This window comes from Ictalurus furcatus, chromosome 18 (genome assembly GCF_023375685.1).
Source record: "Ictalurus furcatus strain D&B chromosome 18, Billie_1.0, whole genome shotgun sequence".
In the NCBI taxonomy this organism is placed as follows: domain Eukaryota; kingdom Metazoa; phylum Chordata; class Actinopteri; order Siluriformes; family Ictaluridae; genus Ictalurus; species Ictalurus furcatus.
The window spans coordinates 14953442-14978537 of NC_071272.1; the positions used below are offsets into that span (position 1 = coordinate 14953442).

General features: G+C 37.3%; 2 protein-coding genes across 5 annotated transcripts in view; one reads left to right on the forward strand and one right to left on the reverse strand.

The window, feature by feature from the left end:
- rhogb (ras homolog family member Gb) lies at window positions 1–9875 on the forward strand. Of its 4 annotated transcripts, none has more exons than XM_053648314.1 (3): window positions 256–348; window positions 2170–2270; window positions 5823–9875. In XM_053648314.1, exon 3 carries the CDS (start codon window positions 5872–5874, stop codon window positions 6445–6447), a length of 576 nt encoding a protein of 191 aa, XP_053504289.1. In that variant the 5' UTR covers window positions 256–348; window positions 2170–2270; window positions 5823–5871; the 3' UTR covers window positions 6448–9875. The 4 variants fall into 4 exon arrangements, with proteins under 4 accessions (XP_053504288.1, XP_053504289.1, XP_053504292.1 ...); XM_053648317.1 differs by having other exon boundaries at window positions 5826–9875; XM_053648313.1 differs by lacking the exon at window positions 2170–2270 and having other exon boundaries at window positions 1–348.
- Window positions 9876–12735: 2860 nt separating this feature from the next.
- Window positions 12736–25096, reverse strand: part of pgap2 (post-GPI attachment to proteins 2) — a 12649-nt gene continuing 288 nt past the window's right edge. The window contains exons 1-5 of the mRNA XM_053648312.1: window positions 24894–25096; window positions 21016–21265; window positions 20512–20618; window positions 15053–15161; window positions 12736–13258 (exon numbers count right to left, since the gene is read on the reverse strand). The exon at window positions 24894–25096 is cut by the window's right edge and continues 288 nt beyond it. Of these exons, the coding sequence (XP_053504287.1) occupies window positions 13128–13258; window positions 15053–15161; window positions 20512–20618; window positions 21016–21265; window positions 24894–25061 (765 nt within the window). The 5' untranslated portion in view covers window positions 25062–25096 and the 3' untranslated portion in view covers window positions 12736–13127. The remainder of the gene's footprint in view (window positions 13259–15052; window positions 15162–20511; window positions 20619–21015; window positions 21266–24893) is intronic.

Here is a 25096-nt window from a genome sequence, read left to right on the forward strand (position 1 = left end):
AAGAAGAAGAAGCAAAAAAAAAAAAAAAGCCGCCATCGCTTTATGAGTAGGAGTGAAATCTGAGAATACCCTGCAGTAACTTAAAAATATGATGAGAGTGGGCCAAACTGCACACTGCGGGAATTCCCTGTGCAAAACCTATATTTTAACTCCCACACGCACATTTTCATGGCCTCACTTCAGCAAACTTCCTCAAACATGCCGTTAAACCATACTTCCTCTGTTCGGAGCGCGCTCACTTCCTACATAGTTCAATAAGTAGCTGAGATCCACAGCGGAGTGTGCGTGCTTGCAGACGGACCCGCTGCTCGCGCTGGGATTAACGAACGTAAACGCGGAGTATGTTCGGTAAGACAACTTCATTTATACATCATTGTGTCGTGGGAATGTTTTCACTAGGTCGTGGATGGAGTGTGACAGCTCGTCGGTAACGTCCGGGCTTTCTTTTTTGCTTTTCGTTACTCCGGGCGTTTACCAGAGCAGGAGGACAGTCGCACGCTCAGACCTAGACCACATCTAGACTACCATTCTTCACTTTTGGTCGTTTAACTTGATCACTTCATGTCGGATTGTTTTGATCTTTCGTTGCCGAGTTGTGATATCGTTCATGTTCAGTCTGTAGAGAACCAGGTGCCACTCCCATGCGCTAATGTCCTCTACACTGATCAAATATGATAACAATAATAATAGGCTAAATAAAATAACTGTAATCCAGTGTCGCAGGACTGGTACCATCAAGATGACATACTGTGTACCTTTACTGTAGTATGTAGCTTTAAAAATAAAGAATTTAAGGCACATAATTAGACCTTAAGGATCACTTTTAACCCTTTGCTTTAAAAGCTACACCGCATGCACCTTCCCAGGTAAAAGACCAGGTACAATAAAATGTATTATTGAAGATGCATGTTGGTTCCTTATTTCTAAAAGAGTACGCTCTGTTATACACCTTTTGAACCTTTTATTTATTTATTTATTTAATTTATTTTTTCTACCTAGAATGATCAGGGTAAAGGCACCACTGAACTTTTCCTTGTTGTTTGGGTGGTACCATGTTTTGTACCTTCAATGCATATACACACAGACAGAGTACTGTGCAAGTCTTAGGCACCCGATTTTCTTTACAAACCAACTATGTTATAGATTTTTATTTGATGACATCTACATTATCGAGTCAGTACAAAAACATTTTAGATTTCCTAACAGTCGTTTACCAGCAGAAAATGAAATGTTACAGAAAAATATTTGTATGTCAGTAAAGAAAGCAGCATATTACATAAGAGAAGACTTTTCAGACAAAAAACACAATAATGGCTGCTGGGTTTTTGCTGCAAAAATAAGAAGCAAGTGCGACATTCAGAGTGTCCAGAAGAACTGTGGCTGGTTCTGCAAGATGCTCAATAAAACTTACAGCTCACTTCTTTATAAAACTGCACTAATTAGTAGTACCTGAGACTACTATTTTTTTTAGAAAAGGGTCATCATAAAAAAAAATGACTTTTTAAAAAATTTATTACTGTATATTGCTCTTTATAGTATCTTCTCAAATATAGAAACATTTAATTTAAATATTCTTGAAGGCACACACACACACACACACACACACACACACACACACATATATATTGTAATTCTTGTTATTACTCAGGAAGGAGCATGTAGTGTAAAAAATGTTTTTTTTAAGGTATAACGTATTCACATTTCTGGAAAAGTAGAAAGGTACTTACTAAAGTTGAAGTTAAAGAAAAAGTACAGTTTTGTACCTTTAAATGATTCAATCAATCAATAATCAAACTATAAGTATTATTATGCAAATTCGAGTTTCTGTTTTGTATCTTGTAATATTTTTAAATATGTTGCTGTAGTTTTGCGATGGGTTCAGTAGCTTAGTAAGTTTTGGATCAAATGAAAAATGTTGCAAAGAAAAGAGAACAAGACAGAGATAAAGATTGTGGCCTTTGCTTTAGGAAAGGTGGAACTGTGTGTAGAGAGACATCCTCATCGTATAAGCTGTAAGAGGTGTGTGTGTGTGTCCATATCAGTATCATAGCTTTTTAAAGTCCATTCATCTGCGCACAGTCACTTCCCTGATCCGGAGCATATCAATTATGCAAATATGTTTTACATTAACAATAGTCTGCTTTTTCCCACCACCTGCAACATTTTCAGCTGCGATTTGACTGGCTGTGGCTTGTTCGACTGTTAAGAGGACGTTTTGTAAAAGAAGATTCTTTGCTCAGCAGTCTGCAACACCCTGCTTCTGATACTAAGTGAGAGTTCCTTATTAATTCTTCCTCTTACCGCATGCCCTGTCTTAACCTTAAAAGTTCACAAATTACAAAAAAGGCAGAGCAACTGAAATTACAGCTCCATGATATGTGACAAATTGTGACATTGTAAAAATTATATGTTGTCGTAATCAACTATTTGTACATTTAATAGTTCGTTTGAGGTTAAGCAAGAGAACTCGTAATACGTAATCAGTTGCTTTAGTCACTGCAGTTTATTAGGTAAGTAATCGGTATTATTACGACTCTGATGCATATCGGTATCTGTTTTATAGAGCTACATAAGGAATTTGCTAGCTACAGAAAGTTTTTACAGTAATAAACCCGAACATACCCTAACTCCGTCCAAGTTGTGTAAAACATATAAGCTGAGTTAAGGGAATAGTTTCCATAAACCATTCATGCAATTTCAGCAAGTCGGTTTTGTGAAGAACTGAGAGCATATTGCATTTTTTAACCAGATACTTCCACTTTTTTATTTCTTTTCTCAAACAATCTCAGCCTGATTTAGTTCTCTTTTCTTTCTTTTTAGGCAAAAATGTGTCAACGCACAGAAAAAGTTTAACACATCTAGAAGGTTAACACACCCAGAACCTAGACTGAGTTTAACACATCCAGAACACAGACTAAGTTTAACACACCCAGAACACAGACTAAGTTTAACACATCCAGAACCTAGACTAAGTTTAACACATCCAGAACACAGACTAAGTTTAACACACCCAGAACCTAGACCAAGTTTAACACACCCAGAACACAGACTAAGTTTAACACACCCAGAACACAGACTAAGTTTAACACACCCAGAACCTAGAATGAGTTTAACACACCCAGAACACAGACTAAGTTTAACACACCCAGAACACAGACTGAGTTTAACACACCCAGAACCTAGACTAAGTTTAACACATCCAGAACACAGACTAAGTTTAACACATCCAGAACCTAGACTAAGTTTAACACATCCAGAACCTAGACTGAGTTTAACACACCCAGAACACAGACTGAGTTTAACACACCCAGAACACAGACTGAGTTTAACACACCCAGAACACAGACTAAGTTTAACACATCCAGAAGTTTAACACATTCAGAACACATCCAGAAGTTTAACACATCCAGAAGTTTAACACATCCAGAAGTTTAACACATCCAGAAGTTTAACACATTCAGAACAGAGACCGAGTTTAACACATCCAGAAGTTTAACACATTCAGAACACATCCAGAAGGTTAACACATTCAGAACACATCCAGAAGGTTAACACATTCAGAACACATCCAGAAGTTTAACACATCCAGAAGTTTAACACATTCAGAACACCGACCGAGTTTAACACATCCAGAAGTTTAACACATTCAGAACACAGACTGAGTTTAACACATCTAGAACTTTTACATTACTACAATAAAGTTGACACTTGCTTTAATAATTCAAATGCAAATATTACAGGCAGTTCTTGATTTCCGGCTTCTCCCTCATTTAGAAATCTTGCCATCGTGCAGTGTTGCAGCATACTGTCTAAGCAGGCATTGTCTCAATTCTGACACCATCAGTAATGTTTCCTGTTGCTAATCAACACAAGTTGGTCAGCTTAAAAGAGGCCCCAATTTGGTCACGCCTGGGTTTTTTAATCAGCGTAATAAAGCCGAAGGTCCTAAAACTATTCAAATTAAAGTGGGACTTTGTAATTGTTGTGAATTGCATTAGTAAATTGTATTTAATCACCATTTTTGCACCCTCACATCTCCATGTCTTACATTATCACTCTTACAGACCAGTCAGTTGTCCCAAACCACAGAGAAACTGACAGAAGGACACAAGAAAGGGGTTCCACCACAGTGCTATTTCGCCAAGTTCTTGGCTTACTAACATCACTAGCTAACGCCTTAAAGCAGAGAGGGTTGTGCTCTAAATTGCTCTCTTACACCCCCCACCCCACCCCCCATCCCTGGAGATTGGGCAGAGACTGTCTTGCTTCATTATCCTGTGGTAAATTATCTGCTGGACTCTGAACGAAAGAATAAAAAAACTGTATAAAAAAAAAAGATTTAGAGAGTTAGTTCTTACCTCTTGAGTGTTGGTGTCAACTTTCATGTCATTGGAACTCCAAATGATCATGAATTCTTCAAAGCATATGTAAAGGTTTGGTGGGAAACAATAAGTGAATAATAGAAGGAACGAAAAGAAAAAAAGAACTTAATGCAGAAAAAATGGCTTTAGAAATGGCTGGATGGATAAAACAAAAGAGTTGAAAATGTCAGATTCATCACTGATACGTAATTAGAGTCCCTGTTTAACAATCTGTAGTGGACATATCTCTGAGCTACAGCTTTTTCCCTGATACTCTTCAAGGAAACATCGCACAATGCTGCTGAATTCTCAAATCTGATTGGTCAGAAGATGATGATTACTTTTCTATAACAGCAGCTCGGACATTAGTTCTGGCTACGAGGCAAAACCTACAGTTATATTAATGAATCCATTCCAATATGTTAGTATTTCTATGTTAACAGTGTAGACAGGGACTTGTGGACTTGTTGTTTTCTTCAGGACTGGAAAGTCTTCAGGACTGAGGGCTTTGAGGTTGCTCTTTAACATGACAAGCTTCATTTTTTGTCGTATTAACTTCACGAAAGAGAAGAAAGTGAGGATGGTGAGGGAGTGACTGTTTAGAGTTGATTTAACATAATTAATCATGTCTGTGGATGTTCCACAAGATTATATGTATCTATAAATGGATAAAAATGCATGTTCTTTAGCACATAAAAAAACAAAACAATCGTTGGCAAATTGCTGAGGTATAAGATGAAAAAATACATAAATACGTGCAGATATTGGGAAGTAATCAACTTTTCTGGATATTTTCTTATAACAGCATTCCTTATTTAATATACATGTCTCTGACATGACCTACATTTAGTAAAACTTTTCCAAATGTAAAGGTTTTTGTATGGTTATTTATATTTATTTTATTTATGTTATTTATTTTGTATGGTTATAAATATTTAGATAACCCAGCTAATAGCAAAAGTTATAATGGAAATGCAGTCAATGAGGCAGCCAATAAACATTAATGCAAAACATATTTCTGACGTCTTTAATCAAATGCCTTTTCCAGAGGTTAAAAAAAATGGTGCATATAATTTAATATCATAGTCAATGTCATACGTTAAAGTAAACATGGATACGAACAGCTTTAGAAAGACTTTCTCTCATTGTAGCCTGTCTCAGCCATCCTTTTTTGTAGTTGAGTTAGTGATATATAACCAAGTATTTGAAATGGTTATGGACCGAGATCAGCAGCTGCCACAAGGCGTGCATTATATAGGAGTTCACAGGTTTTATGTTCTGTTCTTAGAACAGGGAAACATATTGAAATCGTTGCCCATCATATATACCCCCATACATACTCTGTAGATTATGATGACAGAGATTAGGTTCATTTCCCTCAGTTCAAACATTTTACTCATCTTCTCTGTTCTTGTTCATGGTGGAATGCTCTTGGTTACATGTTCTGTGTGTCTTCCTCAGGAGATTGCTGAAGTAGATCCGGTAGATCTGAGTGCTCCATCCCTCCAGCATGCAGAGCATCAAGTGTGTGGTTGTGGGAGATGGTGCGGTGGGGAAAACCTGCCTGCTCATCTCTTACACCACTGGCGCCTTCCCCAAAGAGTACATCCCCACCGTGTTTGACAACTACAGCTCTCAAGTGAGCGTGGACGGCCGTACCATCAGCCTCAACCTGTGGGACACGGCGGGACAAGAGGAATACGACCGCCTGCGCACACTCTCCTACCCCCAGACCAACGTGTTCGTCATCTGCTTCTCCATCTCTAGCCCGCCCTCCTATGAGAACGTCAAGCACAAGTGGCATCCCGAGGTGACGCACCACTGCCCCAGTGTGCCTATTCTCCTTGTGGGCACCAAGAGCGACCTGCGCAACGACCCTGAGGTGCAGAAGAAGCTGAAAGATCAGAACCAGGCCCCCATAACGCTGCAGCAGGGCCAAGCGCTCGCCCGCCAAATCCATGCGGTCAAGTACATGGAGTGCTCGGCGCTCAGCCAGGAAGGCATCAAGGACGTGTTCGCGGAGGCTGTTCGTGCTTTCCTCAACCCTCAGCCCGCTGCGCAAAAAAAACCCTGCGTGCTCCTCTGAAAACCAAGACCTGAGAAATATGCAGAGAATTTGATATTAATATTATAATAAGAAATGTATGACGAGAATCAGTCTTTTGGAAACAGATTGCAGGAGGAGTCAGGAGTCAGTTAGCTGGTGCTTGTTATTTACAAGCTGTGAAAATAGTAATTAATGCTGTACACCTGGACAAACAGACAGGGAACAAGCACATCAGTCAAGTTTGAAGGAAATTCTAAAGCACATAGAATATTTTTTGCCATTCTTAATCACATAATGGTATTTTGAGCATGGAAGATAAATGATTGTGGATTTTATGACCTCATGAAAAGTTTTATGCCTCATTCGAAAGAAATTTACACAGTTTTCCCTTCAGCACAAGTGTAGTAACAAGTCATGGAAGTCTATTTCACCTAGGCGTGTCACGACTATGAAATTTGGGCTGACGATTAACTGTCATACCACTGATTATGATTAATGACGGAATTATTGTTTCTGTTAACCTTATACCACTCGTAAGCTTAACAGTAGTGTAATTATTACATTAATGGTATTTTATATATATACTATTATATACTTATGTACTAAATCTTTTTGATCTACAGAATGTTTGAACTAAAGGTGAACTACTAATTAAAACTGTTAGTTATGAATCTTAATGCCTTTAACTGAGAATGATTATTTTGTGATACTGCCGTGAATTGGTCATATCGCTGAGAAATTTTTTTTGAGCATTTATATCTCAAATAATCCTGAGTAGCTTGAACAATTCCTCGATTGTGAAGTTAGTAAGGAATAAAACAGGACAAGGCGTGCTGTAATAAATAATAAATAATGATGGGTTAAATGTTTTCCTATAATGGCACGTCCTGTTCTTCTTATACCACAACAATTCCAATACAAGAGAGACACCTGATACTTACTATTTTTATATACATACTATTTTTTCTCTCTCTTGAGGATAATAAGAAAAATGTAAGCTTGTTTTGCTTCTGAGAAACTAGAAAGAGCAAACTCCTCTGTCCTCAGGACTTCCCTGTGACAGAAAACCTAAAGTTAAAGCTTTAACTTTGACACTTGAGACTCCTTTAAGGAATACTAAAAAAAACATCTCTTCAATTACACGTTTATAAAAAAAAAAGATCGTCCACCCTGTGTAAGTTGATACTAGAGAACATTAAAATAAGAGAATTAATATCAACCTTATTATAAACAAAATTATGACCAATCAGAATTAAGCATCCAACAGAATTAAGCATCCATTATATCAGTGTGATATAATCATAATTTGGCCAAAAAAAAAAAAAATCTATTCGGCATGAAATAGACATCTGTGTAAGCATGTCATGGCTGATGGACTACATTTGAAGTAAAGAGAAAATTGTGTGAATTTGACTTTTGGTGATTAATGAGTCATTGAAAGTACTATAAATAACTATATAGTTAATGCTTTTGTGCAATCAGGGGCTTGAGATTACAGGATATTCTAGTACGTATATATATATATAAAAAAAAGCTTTTAAATGTCTCAAGGTGCTTGTTGAACTACAGGATTAGAGCTTGTAGAGACTGTATCTATGGTCACTTGGCTTCATGTGCTGGTAGAGTTCAGACGTAAGCACAGGCTGTGTCAGCTGCATGAGCAGCTGCAGGCATTGCAGTGCAGGGAAACCTCAGTTATGCATTGACCACACTACTTCCCCATTAGTTCGATTTGATTGGAGGAAACAAGCATCTTGGCAGCCTATTCAGGAAGCAAAGGCTCCAGTAGACATCACACCACCTCCATTCTCGTTTACTGTTTCCCAGCAGGACAGGGTGGGGCTTCAGTGGGAAGCTGCTCGAATTAGAAAACCTGTCACTTTCAGCACTTGATGACTGAACTGGAATCAGCTTGCAATATTTTTAAATTTTAATTATATTGAATATTATAAAGACCACACTCATTGTTATGAACAGTTATGCTTTAAGACAAAAGAGAGTCCCTTCAAAAAACTCTCTTACTGTCCTACCCAACATGCCAAAACAAAACAGTAGTTTTTTTTACTCATGAATAGAAACCATACAAGAGATTTGGCCGTCAATAGAGTTTCTCAATACTGAACCCGTTACTCGAAATAAACAACACAAAAACCTTGTGACTTATTAGTAGTCAATCAGAGGGCTTTCAGTTCCCATGAGTCCCTGGGGACATGTACATGAATCAGCAAGCCTTGAAGCTAGAACACAAATGCTACTTCATCTGGTTACTGACAGTCCAGTACAAAGCTGTCCTTCAGTTTTACACCACATCAAGTGACACATTAAGGGCCCAAAACCTGACCCAGATGTATTTTGATTTATTTGATTACAAGCAGAATATGCATCAGGATGAGTGCTCAAATTCGCAGTTCAAAGCATGTCGAGCTCTGAGTCTAGGCTCCACGAGCTGAAACGGCAGTACGCATACACCCTACTACTGCTCATGATTTCCAATGCATTTGCTTAACAATGTTACTGAGATTTTTTCACTTTTTACATGTTTTTTTTTTTTATATGCCTTTGAGATGTTTATTAAGGTACCATGCTCATTTGGTGTTGGGGGTGGGGAGGGGTGCTGGGTGGATTAATTTCAAAAGTTACATGGTGTCAAAAAGAGTTGAATTCAATACTGAGACATATTTATATTATGTAATTGCATTTATAGATGCATGTTGAAAGCATGTACAACTTCTGACATTCAAAATGGAAATATCGTATCCAAAGAAAATGGGGGAAAGGACGCATTAAAATAGTCGGTTTTAAACTTTTTTTTTCCTCAAACAGAGTTTACTGTATGCTAAATAGAACTAAGTATATGTGTGGCACAACTTGGCCACAAATTCAATTCAGTTCAATTTTATTTGTTTAGTGCTTTTAACAATGGACATTGCCACAAAACAGCTTTACGGAAATGTCTAAATTCAGGTATAAATTTGAAATGTGTAGGAATTTCATAAATGCTTATGAATTTCAGCAGAGTGAAATTCAGGACGCAGACGCAGGACAGAGCTCAGTGTCATTGTGCCGGGAATAAACAAGACAAGGAAAGCTCGTCTCCTCCTCAGTTCTCAGAGCACGGCCAGCAGGGCATTTTGTGCTGATCCACAGGAAGTAATCTTCCTCCTGGAAACAGTAAAGCTGGGGAAGGGTTCATATTTCGACACACTCCACGGACCCCAACCCCCCCCGGAGCCTGTCTGCTCTTCACCACATCCCCTTGCGTCTACTTCCATCTTTCTGACACCAATCTTATTAGTCAGAGTCTCAGCAATGTCTCTGCACACCTTTAATCCACTTGTATGTAAAATGTTTAACAGTTCGTAATTTATTTTCCTAAATTCCTGGTATTTTTGTTTAAAATGTTTTGATGCAAATGAACACAGCTTCCATGTCATGTGTTGTAAAATTAAAGCAATCTCTACTTACAATTGTTAGTCCTGATAACTTTCTTAGTGTTATTTAAGTACTGCATAAATGAGAAAAGAATAATGTTAGAAAGCTATTGAATATAGACACGTTGAGCAAATATTTCTATATTTAAGATTATACTAAGATAATAAGGTTTTATATGTTGATATATTAAACATAAAAAAAAATTCTGCAGATGAAAAAAGACCATTTGAAAATTTTGTAAAAAATAAGAAAAACGATTAGAAGTTGGATTCTGGATTATCCTGTAAATATTTAAATCATGAAAATAAGAAGTAATTATTACATTTCCTTATATTCACATTTACAGATGTTTATTGAAAGACATTGAAACAAAGATTTCAAATGACTCGATATAGGGATTTATCACAGCAGGTTGTAGTTGTTAGGTTCAACTAACTTTAATGTTGCACAGACTTGGTTTCTTGTACACCATCAAGTTAAGAAATTTGTGACTTAAGTTGAACTTTTAATATTACATCAGAGAAACGGTCAAAATGTACAAAAGCCATTGCACAGTCATACATAAAACATAATTATTGTTGCATTAATGACCGACTAATAAGGGGCTTCTGAGATATATATATATATATATATTTAATATATATATATATATGTATATATATATATATATATATATATATGTATATATATATATATATATATATATATATATATATATATATATATATATATATATATATCCAAATAATTGTTAATTCACACTACTAAAGTTGCCAGAAGGTGTTGGCTGCAAGGCAAATCACAGCTTTATATTAATGCATTTATGATAATCTAATACATTTTTGTTTCCAAAGTAACAACTTACACAGGGACTGATATGGTGAACTTTTATTTGTGGAGATATGTGTTCAGCATTTATGGAAGGAGTCTCCAGTGTCAGTGGTTTGTAACATTGAAGAAAAAGCTGTTGCTTAACATTTTCATGCATAAAATTCCAACATGATAAAAGATTTCTTGAAATCAGAAAACTTGATCTGTAACATGACAAGATACAGTTTGTGTCTTATTCAATTCAAGAGAGAAAAAAAATCCAGAGACTGGTTAGGAAATGACTGTTTATAGCAGCTGTTTATTTTATAAATAGCCTGGGGGCATTAAAAAGCATCAGTCTGACTGCTGACTGAAATGTAGATGTTAGAAAAGAGGTTTCCATGTTTTTGTGCTTAGAACTGAATATTTACAGTTGGCCATCCCTTAGCTAACTGCTCTCTCACTTGGTCCTAGATAGCACTATACTGAAGTATCAACTACAGATTTTATTTATCTGTTTGTTCACACGTGCCTGTAACACACATCTTACCCACTGAGTCACGCAGTGACTGCTTTCTGCCCGAGATGAATGTGCAGACTGAAAAGAGGAAGTAGCTCTGCTACTGCATATTTAAATAGAGAGGCGGCTCAGCCATTTCCCTATAGGTGTTACTGACACAAAGTTTAAAAGAGCGACACACGTCAACTTCATGTGTGTCTGCCTTTTGTTTTCTTGCATGCTCTCTCAGCACCCGACACTCTTTCCCTCTCAATGCTTATCAGGCTTTTACGTGAAAGGTAAATCTATACGTACTGGGTCTGATGTCACTTTCTACATCAGAAAGTCCCTCGCTGTGATATAAATTTCTTTCGCTGACCGCAATTATTTGACAGTAAAATGAGGTCTCTGTACTTCCATTTGTTTTCCCAAGTGATAACAGGACCAGACTTTGTCCAAGCAGCTCCATTCATTTGTTTACATGCTCTGTTACACCAGCGTATGTGTGACGATGGGATTCATGTAATAAACCATTAGCAGTGAAATACACTAGGAATGAAGTATTGTTCTGCTGCTGCTTGGAAAAACAATACCTGATCCTATACCCCATCCATCTCAAGGATCAGTGTATTGCGCATTCTGAGATGCTTTTCTGCTCACCTCTGACCTCTCTCATCAGCAAGCCTAGATGTTTTTCGAACCATTCGGTGTGAACTCTAGAGACTGCTATGTGTGAAAATCCCAGGAGATAAGCAGTTTATGAAATACTCAAACCAGCCCATCAGGCAACCATGTAATCATGCAACCATGTCACTGAGATAAACTGCCTTGAAATAAATGACCTAAAAATATTTTAACCTAATATGGGAACTTATTATTGGTGTTTGGCCAGAGTTCACTCACCACTATAATATTTACTGCTAAATCAAATTTATTAAATAAAAAGGGTCCATATGGAGAAGATATCAAATCTACCATATGAGCGTACCTAACATTACACTCTTATTTAATACTTAAATAGTAATTAGAAAGTGCTTATTAAAATGTCCACGGCGTCAGATTGATGCTCTCTAAAGCCAAAAGAGAGAAAGCTCATTTAATTTCTGCCGTTTAGATGATTAGATACAAAAATTGAAGGAAAAAACCGCCACAGGTTCAAAGTAGAACCATACAATTGTGGGTTTCTTGAAAGAAAAAAATTTTTTTTTAGGGCTAATCTAGGACATGTATTTTTAGTTTTGTACTAGAGCTACAAGTTTAATGTCATAAAGAAGTAATGAAAGCTTATAGCTACCAATTTAGCATTGTTTAATGTCTAAATGTCTCACAACATGAAAAAGTGGTGATGTTCAATTCAGTTCAGGTTTGGCTGAACTTTTATTCCTTTAACCACCTTTACCAGCCAGTGTTGATAAAACTGACTTTGGTATTCTGGTGCACTGATGGTTGTGGTCAGTAAAACCTCTTGCTCATGACATAAGAATAAGATAACATCCTTAATACATCATAAAATCAGGCCTGAGATATGTTCCTGAATATAAAATGCTTCATGGAAAGTATATACTTTCAATTCTGCTCACTGAAGATGTGCTCAGATCATCTGGGTAGTTATTATTATTATTATTATAATAATTCAAAACTTTCAATGAAAAATGTATACTTTCAGTCAGTCCATCAAGTAACTTTTTTCTTTTCCCACGTTATAACATTTAGAAATCTGCACAAAATAATCACAAACACTTTGTAAACACAAATCACTGATACAGTTTAGCAAAAAAAAAATTAACATTATGGGCAAGCTTCAGTATGTTATAAACATACTCTTATAAGGACATTTTAAAAATGGCACACATACACGTGTGCGTGCGCACACACACATACCCACACTTACTTCAGCACTAGAATAATGGTTCTATGTATTTAGATGCACAGTTCCATGATAATGACGTTCCATGTTCACGTGTTTAGTATTTAACAGTCAAATATGTTTGCTCTCCACTGGCACTGCCACCATCACGTCTTTACTTCCAAAGTCCCAGTAGGCTGTCACATGGAAGGCCATGTTGGAGAGCACTACCAGGTACTCACACAGAGCGAAGAGTGTGTAAACTAGAAAAAGAAGGAAACACAGAGTCTGTTAAAGTGTGACACTATCGTGCTTATACCACAGTCTTGTTAAAACCTGCAGTCTGACTATGCAGAAGGTGTTGAATTTTCAACAACAGCAGCTCTGACAGGAGGGCCAGCTGTAATTCAAATCACAGGTTTATATTAATGCCCTTGCTCTAATAGGTCAGCGTTTCTATAGTAACAGAGACTTGTATAATCTAAGCCTAATAATAAGCTGATTCAAATATGCTGTTATTTAACAAAGAAAAGCATATAATCCTGGACATTTTCTGTAAGGAGATGTTTATGGGACATTTATGCTTTGATTTGACTTTTGTAAGTCAGGAAACTTTCTGACAAGGGAAGGTCTTCAGGACAGAGAACTTTGCTCTTTCTGGTTTCTTGGTAACAGTAGCTGTATTTTTTAAACTTATTAACAAGACAGAGAGACTGGTGAGGGAATGTTTACAGCTGCTATAATATAAGTGACAACAGGAACTAATTTGGTTCCCAAACATTCTATAATATTGAATATAACTATAGATGGATAAAAAGTGCCACTATTTCATTAAAAAAAGAGAAAAGAATTGCTAGCACATAGCTGTGTTATAAGAGGAATAAAACATTGTGGGACATATTGTTGTTAGAGGAAAATTATCAGCTCCGTGGTGGTAACAGTGAGTCATCTTTGTGTCGATTTTTTCCTCATAACAGCATACTACGTCATGTTTTGTTCTCCTTTTATGACAATGTGCTAAACCGATCTGATGCAGGACTAGCTCTACGCTACAGAGAAAGCACGGTCAATATTTTGACCATGATAAATGTTGCTGGTTAGATTTTGATAGTCTTTCTGGGCTGTTTTGATTGACACAGACCTCCATTTAAAAAAAAACGACCCAACTATTTCTTTAATGGCCACTCAAAATGCTATTTTATTCTATTCAGAATGATATTAAGGAGCAAAGTATTTCAGTGGACTGAACCAAGCACTCAAAAAATACCGTCGCAGATCCAATAACGTATGAAACAATGTGGCCATAGTTCAGTGGTTCTAGTTTTCTTAATGTGAACCTGTAGCAGATCCTCTGTTGCAGCTTATCCACCTGCAGTAATGCAAATTATTTCGCTGACGACAGCATATTGGACAGCGGAGACTAGCAACAGGGCTAAAGACCTTAGATCAGAAAGGGAAGAGTTTCAGATTTTCATAGATTTTTTTCATTGTATTTATTCTCTCTGGGCTGCTTGTTTAAAAAAAGCAACAATGTTTAAATAGGCAAAGTGTGTCTTTACTCTCCCAATATCAAATTCAAAATCGATGTGTCTCATCGGTTCTGAGTCTGTGACAAGTCTCAAAAGTGGAAATGTGAAGCTTCACTATGAAATCAACCATAACCACTTCAAACTGTCTTATACTGTATACACACACATCACTAAGGGTTAAACATTATAAGGTAACTGTTGTTGCTGCCATTCAGTTATGTTACTTCCTTATCAAGACCTTTGTAAGCAAAGAATTTTATGTCACTGGAAGTTTAACTTGAATACCCATTTACATTTACCTCATCTGTTAGTTTTAAAATTCAGCTTAGGACTACAAAAATCATCTTGGGCCTTAGATGAGTAAAACCTTCCTTGTTCGTTCAGCTACAATCGGACAATCCTATTCATGAAGCTTCAAAGATTTGCAGCTGAGCATCTCTCCTTATATGGGCTCTCGTTGTGTCTTCAGAGACACACTTCATGCGAGTGACACCTAAAAAAAATAGGGTTGAAGAAGTTTGAACTCACTTCCTGGTTCACAGTACTCGTTGTGGCGCCAGTAGAAGTAAAAACCAGCCAACATTAAGACAATGCTGAAGAGGAAGAGGCGGGCCTTGTAGCGGTATGATGTCATCTCCTGTTTTCAGAGACAAAGACCATGAGAAGAAAATGGAGAGAAAGAGAAGCTTGAACGTTTCATCAAACACTGAACATTTCACCACTTCTCCTCCGCAACTAGATGTGGTGCAATAATCTGGAGAGAGGTTCTGTAAACGCTTCACTCTATCTAAACCACTTCCCCTATTTGTTACACACCTTCACAGCCTTAAAATAAAGAGTCACTGCGGTCTTCAACACATACACTCCCAGTTCACAGCTGCAGTTGCACCTTGTGTGATCGCACTGAGACATGATGCCAGTCAAAATGCTGAACATCAAAGAAACCTTTTAGAAAGACTAAATATCAGCTATGAGCATTTTTAACAATCTTTCATTATAAAGCTTGTTTTTCTTTCTGTGCACGAGAGATTTAGTTACATTACGACTTGATTTGCCTTGAAATGGTTAAGCATGTGACATGGCAAGTATGAACAGAAAATGAGAATCTGTCAACCCAGTTTACTGAGTAACACACACACACACAACAGAACAGATTAGATGTAGATAATGAGAACATTTAGACACTTGCACCGATGGTGGTACTCAAATGACTAATGGAGAAGCAGGATGTGTAAATTGTGCCCTCTGGTGGTGACACAGAAGTCTGGCCCACATACTGTACACATGGTGGACAACAAATTACCAGTGATTTGTGTAATGAAACCCAACGATGGACAAATGGTCAAAAATCCGCAGCTTGTTCAGCCGCCTTATACCCAGAATGGTGATAACTCTAGCCGTCCATAAAGGATCTCTGAATATGTTTAATATGACACTAAACAGGTTTGTGGCCCTGAGCAATATTCTTCCAAGCTAAATACTAAAAAGTGATGGTGTGTACATGTAAACTGGCATCAGTTGTGTTATTGGTCTTTTACGTGTAAATCAGGTGTGCTGCAAAAGAGCTTACACCTACACTGAACTTTTCATATTACATTTCTCATATACAAACGTTTAACCACAAATCTATGTAGCTGCAGTGCTAAAATGACACATCTCACTGCTTTTGCAAAATACACAATGGTTAATGACATTTGATTTAACCTGAATTCTTTACCTTAATCTTTATAGATTTCCTGTTTGCTAGTAAGCGAGCTAACGTTAGGCTAACTGCTGTGTGTAAATACTAAAATTAGCTGAAGCTAGCTAACGTTATGCTAACCGCTGTGTGTAAAAAACCTCGGCAAAAAAAAAAAAAAAAGAAACATCCCTTTTTCAGGAGACTGTATTTTAAAGTTAATTTTGTAGAATCCAAATAAACTTTACAGATGTTTATTGGAAAGGGTTTAAACAATGTTTTTCATGCTTGTTCAATGAACCATATACAATTATTGCACATGCACCTGTGGAACAGTCCTTAAGACACTAACAGTTTACAGGTGGTAGGCAATTAATGTCACAATTGCAATAACTTGGGACACCAAAGAGACCTTTCTACTGACTCTGAGAAACACCAGAAGAAAGATGTCTAGAGTTCCTGCTCACCTGTGAGAACATGCCATAGGCCTGCTGCAGGGAGGCATGAGGACTGCAGATGTGTCCAGAGCAATAAACTGCAATGTCTGTAATGTAAGAGGCCTAAGACAGTGCTACAGGGAGACAGGAAGGACAGCTGATCGTCCTTGTAGTGGAAAATTACATGTAACCATGTGTCCCCTTAGACGTGATCGAGAACTTGCAAATGCCTTGGTGGAAGAGTGGAGTAACATCTCACAGCAAGAACTGACAAATCTGGTGCAGTCCATAAGGATGAGATGCACTGTAGTACTTAAATCAGCTGGACACCAGATACTGACTGTTACTTTTAAACCTTAGCGGTCGGCTCTCCCGCCTGCCAGAGAAAATACAATGTTCGCACTTCCGCATCAAAATCTCTGCGAGTTTTTGTCCTACAAGCATAAAACTGACATCGCCAGAAACCGTGAACAGTCTACTTTCCAGATGTAAATAGATCGGAACTACACATATTTTTAGAGCTTTGTGAAGAGAATAAAATGAACAGCATGCATGTTTCAGTCTCTGAATCAGAAAACAGCTCTTGATGTCCCACCCATTAGCAACGAAAGCTATTCATATGATAACATTATGGTAAATCGGCGGTCGTTATTGGGTAATTATGAGGCAAGAAAATGTGTGACAACGCCCAAATTTACTCATATAAACAAGAGCACATATTACCCGAAAAGCAGGCACTTTTCCAGGGAAACACAGCGCCTGGCGCTCATCCGGGGAAAACCGCCTGGAGCTTGCACATTTTACCCGAAAAGCAGGCACTTCTCCTGGGAAAGACAGCGCCCGGAGCACATTTTATCCAAAAATCAGGACAGTGAGGACGAACGTTGCCATTTCGAACTTCGACTTGATCTGGCAGAGGGTGTTTGCGATGAGTAAGTTTTGTTGACTAGCTTTTGTCATGGAATGATTATGATTACATGCTTAGCACTTCATGATGCACGCAAGCTGCAGCTAAACATTTCTAAAGCCTTTCATAGTACATACATGTTCAGAGTTGAGTGAATTATTTTGCCTCCGTCAACTATGCATACCATATCTATCACTTTTCTAGATAAAACATATGTAAAGCAGCTTGCATTGCTAAAACTTCTCTGTCTATGTAACCGATTAGAAAAACATATCATAGCAACCAGAAAGGTCAACTAATTACCCATAAGCTATAGATAAAGTTTTTCATTCATAGTCTTTGCTCCCAAACAAAAACCCCATGGAAGTGCAAAGCATGTGATGTCTTCCTTTGCCTTCAACAAGACAGAAACTATTTTGAAGCCTGGCATCCTGATCAGTACTGACAATTCATTGTTCTTTTATTCATCTTATTTTGTAGTATTCCACTGCATGTTTGGGGTTGAACACAGTATTTTCAATAAACTGTAAAAAAAAAAAAAGATTTTATTATCTCTTCTTTCCTTACAATTCACACTGACCGGATGGGTGTGGGGTGTGGGAGACACAATGACATCCCAGATGGGTAATTACCTTTGACAATAGGGAGGGCCATTACCTTTGACAGTGGGGAGGGGAACTATTACAGGTGTTGACACCTATCTCATCAATATTCATTGTGTAAGCCACTGGCTTTGAAAAAACACAGTGTCACTTCAAAGTTCTACAACTTTTGTAGTCAGACCACATGACATTTCTGCATGATTTAATCAGCTATGTGTAGCCAACACCTATGTTTACAAGGTTCAGAGCTCAAAAGTCTTGTCAAAAATGTTTATAATGTGTTTATCACAGTATCCCAAACACCAGTGAAAATAGGTTTTTGAAAAGTGTAAATTTACAGTTGATTTAAACAAAACCTATATTCATGCCATTCTTACTGCTCTCAAATTACTGTTGGTGAGTTTGTAGTAAATATAAGCATATGTAGCATTTTTGGTTGAATGATTTTTAGATAGGTGAAATATATTAAAATGTAAAGGCATGTCAGACTACCTCAAAAGTGTCTGAAAGGCCTCAGACTGTAGAGTGTTAATAATGACCCCCCCCCCCGGTTGTTCAGGGACTCATTATTCAATTTCTATTCGTCATTACAAATATTTACATGTTAAGAAATTTGCTGGAAATAAAAGCAGTTGAATGTGCGAGGACGTTTTCTTTTTTGTCGAGTTTACTAAAATAAGCCGAAACGAGCGAATGCTAACCGCTATACAGTACGTAAATTCTGAAATTAGCCATGTTTGCTAATAAGTGTGCTAACGATCTTAATTTTATGAGTTTTTTTTTGGAGCTTGTTTCCCAATTCAGTTATTTATTCCTAATGGTGTTTTCATTCTTTGAACTCTGAGGACAATTTCCATTTCATTGCCCTTGGTGAACGATAGATGAAATATGTGGCACATTGAATCAGTTGCTTGCCAACTGTATGAATGTTCTTGAGTTTTTCCAACAGCCAATTATTAATTCTCATTAATAACGTATTTAGGAAAATTTGGTTTGTCTGTTTTCATTTGTATCTATGTATTTTTGTAAATTTGGTTCACATTTTGTAGATTTGAATTATGAATGAACACAATATTGTGTGGTACTGTGATACTACAACCCCAATTCCAAAAAAGTTGGGACGCTGTTTTACTATGTTCTGTTGTGAATAACATGTGGGTTTATGACATTTACAAATCATTGCATTCTGTTTTTATTTACATAGCATCCCAACTTTTTTGGAACTGAGGTTGTACTTGGTACCGTAATGCTTCAGCTGGTATAGTATTATAAGATATGTTATTGTATCGTGACAACCCTACTGGAAAGTAATAATTGGAAAAACATCAGTGGGTGGTGACAGAGGGGGAGGAGGAGGCTCCACCCACAGAATTACATGAACTGTATAGTGGCTGCTTTTCAAGGTCCATTTTTAATAATACAGCCATACACAGGTGTTGAGGATATTCAAGAATACATACTGTCACAGTGACATGGTCTGTCAGGTCACAGGAAGTTGACTGATAAATAGATCTGCTAGTAAAACATAATTCGGTGTGCTGTTGACTGTTTTCCAATCACAGCATGGCTTGAAGTATTTTCCTCCTCTTACACCACGGAGATTTGCAAACAATTTCAATTTTTTTTTTCTCTTTACTTATTATAAGAACACCACTTTGTACTTGAGAATTCAAATACACTGTGGTATAACATCCAAATAACATCTAGAACATTCATCTAACATAAAGAGAAATATTACTGATATTAACATGGAGGGAAATCATTAGGACTGAAATTATATACCAAATGTTGCCAAATGAGTTTAAAGCAGTATGTGATATGAAGTTTTTTACATTGATGGTAAAGCACCGGTTTAAAATAAACCAGAGTTGTATGCATATTGAAAATTAATAAATGTTTCGTTTTAATTAGTTATTCATGTTGCCAGGGTTGGAAGTATCATTAAAATTGGTACATGTAATTTAGGTATGTATTCGTACGCATGTATAAATTAAGCTAAAAGCTTTATTTTATGTTAAAGTAGTTTAAAAAAAAAAAAAAAAAAGCCTTTCTATGGACTTGAGGTGCAAATTAGCTTATGCTATACTCTCTATGTGCAATACGTATTTTCCAGCTTTAGACTGGAATGATGTTTTTGTACGGTTCCTATTCTAATAAACTTATAAATAAATAAAATATTTTGACACAAAGTCTATTCACTATCATGGATGTGGGTGAGGTTAAAAACTGTACTCCAGCCATCGACAGATATCACTGCCAACCCGTATATGGTCTGTGGTCTAAACACGCAACCTAAGAAAGATAAAGGCCCTCAAGTATAAACACAAGAAAAGCTAGAAGTGAGAAAATACGAGTTACATTACCTCAGTACTAAGGGTGTACTTCGTAATCTTAAACCAGAGCCAGCAGGTGCACAGCATGTGGAACCAAGAGCTGCCGATGAAAGTGATGAAGCCAATTTTATGAAGATCTGCAAGAAAAATAAAATTCATATAATACCATGACAACAAAAGTATAATTGTGATCATTCTGGAGAAAAAAAATTGCAAACTCATTATATTAACCAAATGTATTTTCACATAAACGCAATCTGTTCCACTTACATATAAAAAGCCTACACTTTCAAAAAGGAGGCAAAAATATGCCAATTATATCGCAGCATGTATTTCAGTGAGCAGTAAAACTGAATAGTGCGTATTCATTTCTAAAAAGAGTTCTAGACAAGATTTGCACTGTTTATTGGATGTGCCTTGTCTCTGCTTTCATTAGTTCTCCCTATACAATTGTCAAAAAAACAGTTGCGTGGGTCAATATTTTGTTCTATGCTGCAGGGGAATGAGAAGAACATGTGACCAAACCACACTCACAGTAGGTTTCAGTTGAACAGACGTAGGTGAGTAGCAGCAGTCCTGCGTTCTCGATTACAGCAAAGAGGAGAGTCAAGACGCTCCCGAGCTGCTCCAAGTTCTGCCTGGCGAAGCGTCTTCTGTAGAAGTTGAAGTAACTCGCTGCGATCAGGAAGCGTGGGGCCGAGTGCAGGCCGACGCAGAAGCGCCAGATGTAGCGCTGCGGTGTGAGGCTAATGGCTGCGCTGATGGATGGGAGATAGTTGTAGACCTACAAAGAGAATTTAAACTGTGAGAACAGTGACTGGTGGTTCGGTAACAGCCTGCAGTTACGATAAATGAAAGCAAAATTCACAACTGTCATTATTCGATCATTATTTTAGACTTTTCAGAAAACTTTGACTAGACATATGCCAATATTAACTTTGATCAGAAGATGTTTATTCGTTTGTTTGTTTTTTGATAACAGCAGCCTTGACAATAGTGCCGGCAAAGTTTGTATTAATGTGCTCAAGTTATCATTTCTCTAGTAACAACTAACACTGAGATTTGTATGGCAGATGCTTCATTTTTAAAAACGTATGGAATTGTTCATATGGTGAAGTTTTCTTTAAAATGTTTATTTGACATTTTTCTTGCCACTTCCCTATTTTAGCTGTCCTGCAAGTTTTTTTTAGTCCACCCCCATTTTTCCATTTTCCATCGTCCATTTTTTTTTTTGCTGGTATTAGACCCGACTAGGGATGTCATGATAGCAAAAATCTAGTAGTCGGTACCGATACCATCAAAAGTACACGATACTCGATAACAAAGTCAATACCACGGTGTGGTATACATTTTTTTTTTTTTTAAATTTCATTAAAAACTCTCCTGGAGGACATCCTCCTCTGGCTGATACTGGCAAAAAAGAGAGAGAGAGACAGAACGCGTACCTTAAAACAGACCACTCGACAATTAGAACATAAATGGCGTCAAACCAAATTGGTAATATTCCAAACAGCATGGAAGGAGAGTTCCTACTGAACTATAGAAAATCTCTTAGCGATGCTAGAAAAGTCTATCTCTCCACTTTAGTAAGAGATAACAAAAACAATTCTAGATTTCTATTCAACACAGTAGCAAAATTAACTAGGAATAAAACCACTACAAAAAGAAGCACTCAGTCACAATCACTACATAGCAATAAAGATTTCATGAAATTTTTCATTGGTAAGATTGAAAATATTAGATGTGAAATTCGGGCTATTAAATTAAAACCAGACAGTATTATAACTAACCCTGTAGATTATAATATAGCAATATCAGATCAATGTTTAGAATGTTTTACTCTTCTTAGAGAGACCGAACTAGCTTCATTAATCTCTTCAGCAAATTCATCAACTTGCATACTAGATCCTTTACCTACATGTTTCTTTAAACAGATTTGTCCTGGAGTAACTGAACCACTTTTAAATATAATCAATTCTTCCCTTAGCACTGGCTATGTACCTAAATCACTTAAATTATCAGTTATTAAACCCCTGATTAAAAAACCTGACCTTGACCCCACTCAACTGTCCAGCTATAGACCTATCTCAAATCTCCCCTTCATCTCCAAGATCTTAGAAAATGTAGCACAGCAGCTATGCTCGTACTTACATAGGAATAACATTCATGAAATGTATCAGTCAGGATTTAGACCTCATCATAGCACAGAAACAGCACTAGTTAAAGTAGTAAATGACCTACAACTGGCCTCTGATCAGGGTTGTGTCTTGTTGCTTCTGTTACTCGACCTTAGTGCAGTGATATTATAGATCATACTATTCTCCTTGATAGATTAGAAAATGTTGTGGCATTAAGGGAACGGTCCTCTCCTGGCTCAGGTCCTATTTGACCGATCGTTATCAGTTCGTAGATGTAAATGGAGACTTCTCCACGCATACCGAGGTTAAATTTGGTGTTCCACAAGGTTCTGTTTTAGGCCCACCGCTTTTTACTTTATATATGCTACCTCTATAGGTCAAATTATTCGTAAACATGGAATTAGCTTCCACTGTTATGCTGATGATACACAGCTGTATGTTTCAGCGAAGCCAGATGACAGACAGCAGCTTAGTAAAGTTGAGGATTGTGTAAAAGACATTAGACGTTGGATGCTAACTAACTTCCTTTTACTTAATTCTGATAAGACAGAAGTACTTGTATTAGGACCACGTGTCGCTAGAAGTAAGCTTTCTGATTACACAGTAACTCTGGGTGGGCTTTCTGTTTTGTCATGTGCAGCAGTAAAAGACCTTGGTGTGATTATTGACTCCAGCCTATCATTTGATGCTCATGTAGATAATATTACTAGGATAGCCTTCTTTCATCTCAGAAATATTTTGAAGATAAGAAAATTATTGTCACTACATGACGCAGAAATACTAGTTCATGCTTTCGTCACCTCTAGACTACATTACTGTAATGCCTTACTGTCTGGATGTTCCAGTAGGAGCATAAACAAACTCCAGTTAGTCCAGAATGCAGCTGCTAGAGTCTTAACTAGAACCAGAAGATATGACCACATCACCCCGATCTTATCAATACTGCATTGGCTCCCAGTGAAATCTCGCATTGATTATAAAATACTTTTATTAACCTATAAAGCACTAAACGGTCTCACGCCACAGTATCTAAGCGACCTTTTGGTTTTCTATGATTCGCCACACCTACTTAGATAAAAAGGTACAGGCTATTTGACGGTACCTCGAATAGCGAAGGCTAAAGTAGGGGGAAGAGCTTTCTCTTATAGAGCCCCACAGTTATGGAACAGTCTTCCAATTAGTGTTCGGGACTCAAACACAGTCTCAGTGTTTAAGTCTAAGCTTAAAACATATTTGTTTACTCAAGCCTACCCTGACTAGACGTTCTGTTATGCTAAGCACAGTCCTAATAATCGTTTCTCTCCCTCTCTCCTTCTGTCGAGCCACACACAATGTGTGATTTATGGAGATACTAGAGATCCTGATCCTCTCTGCTCTCCGGACCTGCCTGATCCGTTTCAGATGTCCTACCTTTGGATGGAGCGCTCATCTACTCCAAATCCAGATTGCTGGGACTACGGCTGCTTCTAAGGCCAAACAGACCTCATATGAATCCATAATGAACTTTTTCACACTATCTGTTGTTACCCAGATGAGGATGGGTTCCCTTCTGAGTCTGGTTCCTCTGAAGGTTTCTTCTTTTTAACATCTTAGGGAGTTTTTCCTTTCCACCGTCGCCACTCAGTGGCTTGCTCAGTTGGGATAAATTCGCACCTTTAATATCTATATACCGTGTTGATATTTCTGAAAAGCTGCTTTGAGACAATGTCTATTGTAAAAAGCACTATACAAATAAAATTGAATTGAATTAATACACGTCGATAATGCGACTAAAACAGGAATACTCCACATGTCTTAATTCGATTTGTGTTTACTTCGAGTATAACTTTAATCGGATTAAGGTAATTAAAAATTGCTGTTTACATGCTAGTTTCTTAATCAGAGTATTGTCTTGATCAGGTTAATATTGGATTGTTGTCCATGTAAACGTGCTGAATAACAGACAGGTCTGACTCGGTTGAAAAACCAATCAAAACTTTTAGTTCAACTGGGGGGAGAGGGGTGTGGTTTCTCATAAAAGTGATCTCCTATGAGCAATAAAGGGTTTGGCACTCACTGGCCCTTAAATATCGTGTGTTGAATCACAGTATTGCTAACATTTCAATATTTTAAGTGACATATGCACATATTCTGTATTCTGAATCGATTATAGGTACATTCCTCAAATTAAAAGGTGCGTGCATCATTAATAGCTCTATTTTTTTTAATTATTAAACATCATAAAAAGCATCACATTTTATGTGATGTCACATGTGACACACGAGAAATACACACCTTGCAGTGAGTGTAGTTGGCTTCGTTGAAGTGATATATAAGTGAAAGCGTGACGCAGGTGATGAAACCGAAGAGAGGCAGAAACACAGTTCCTATAATGAATACAGTGAAGGGCAGCCGGACGAGCGGGTTATCGCGGTCAATACCGCCATACAGCCCCTGCAGCATCCCGGCCACTTTAACACACACTCACTCACTCACTC

Bases quoted from the DNA above. Each gene is read 5' to 3' on its own strand.
- rhogb (XM_053648313.1), top strand. From the start codon at position 5,872: ATGCAGAGCATCAAGTGTGTGGTTGTGGGAGATGGTGCGGTGGGGAAA.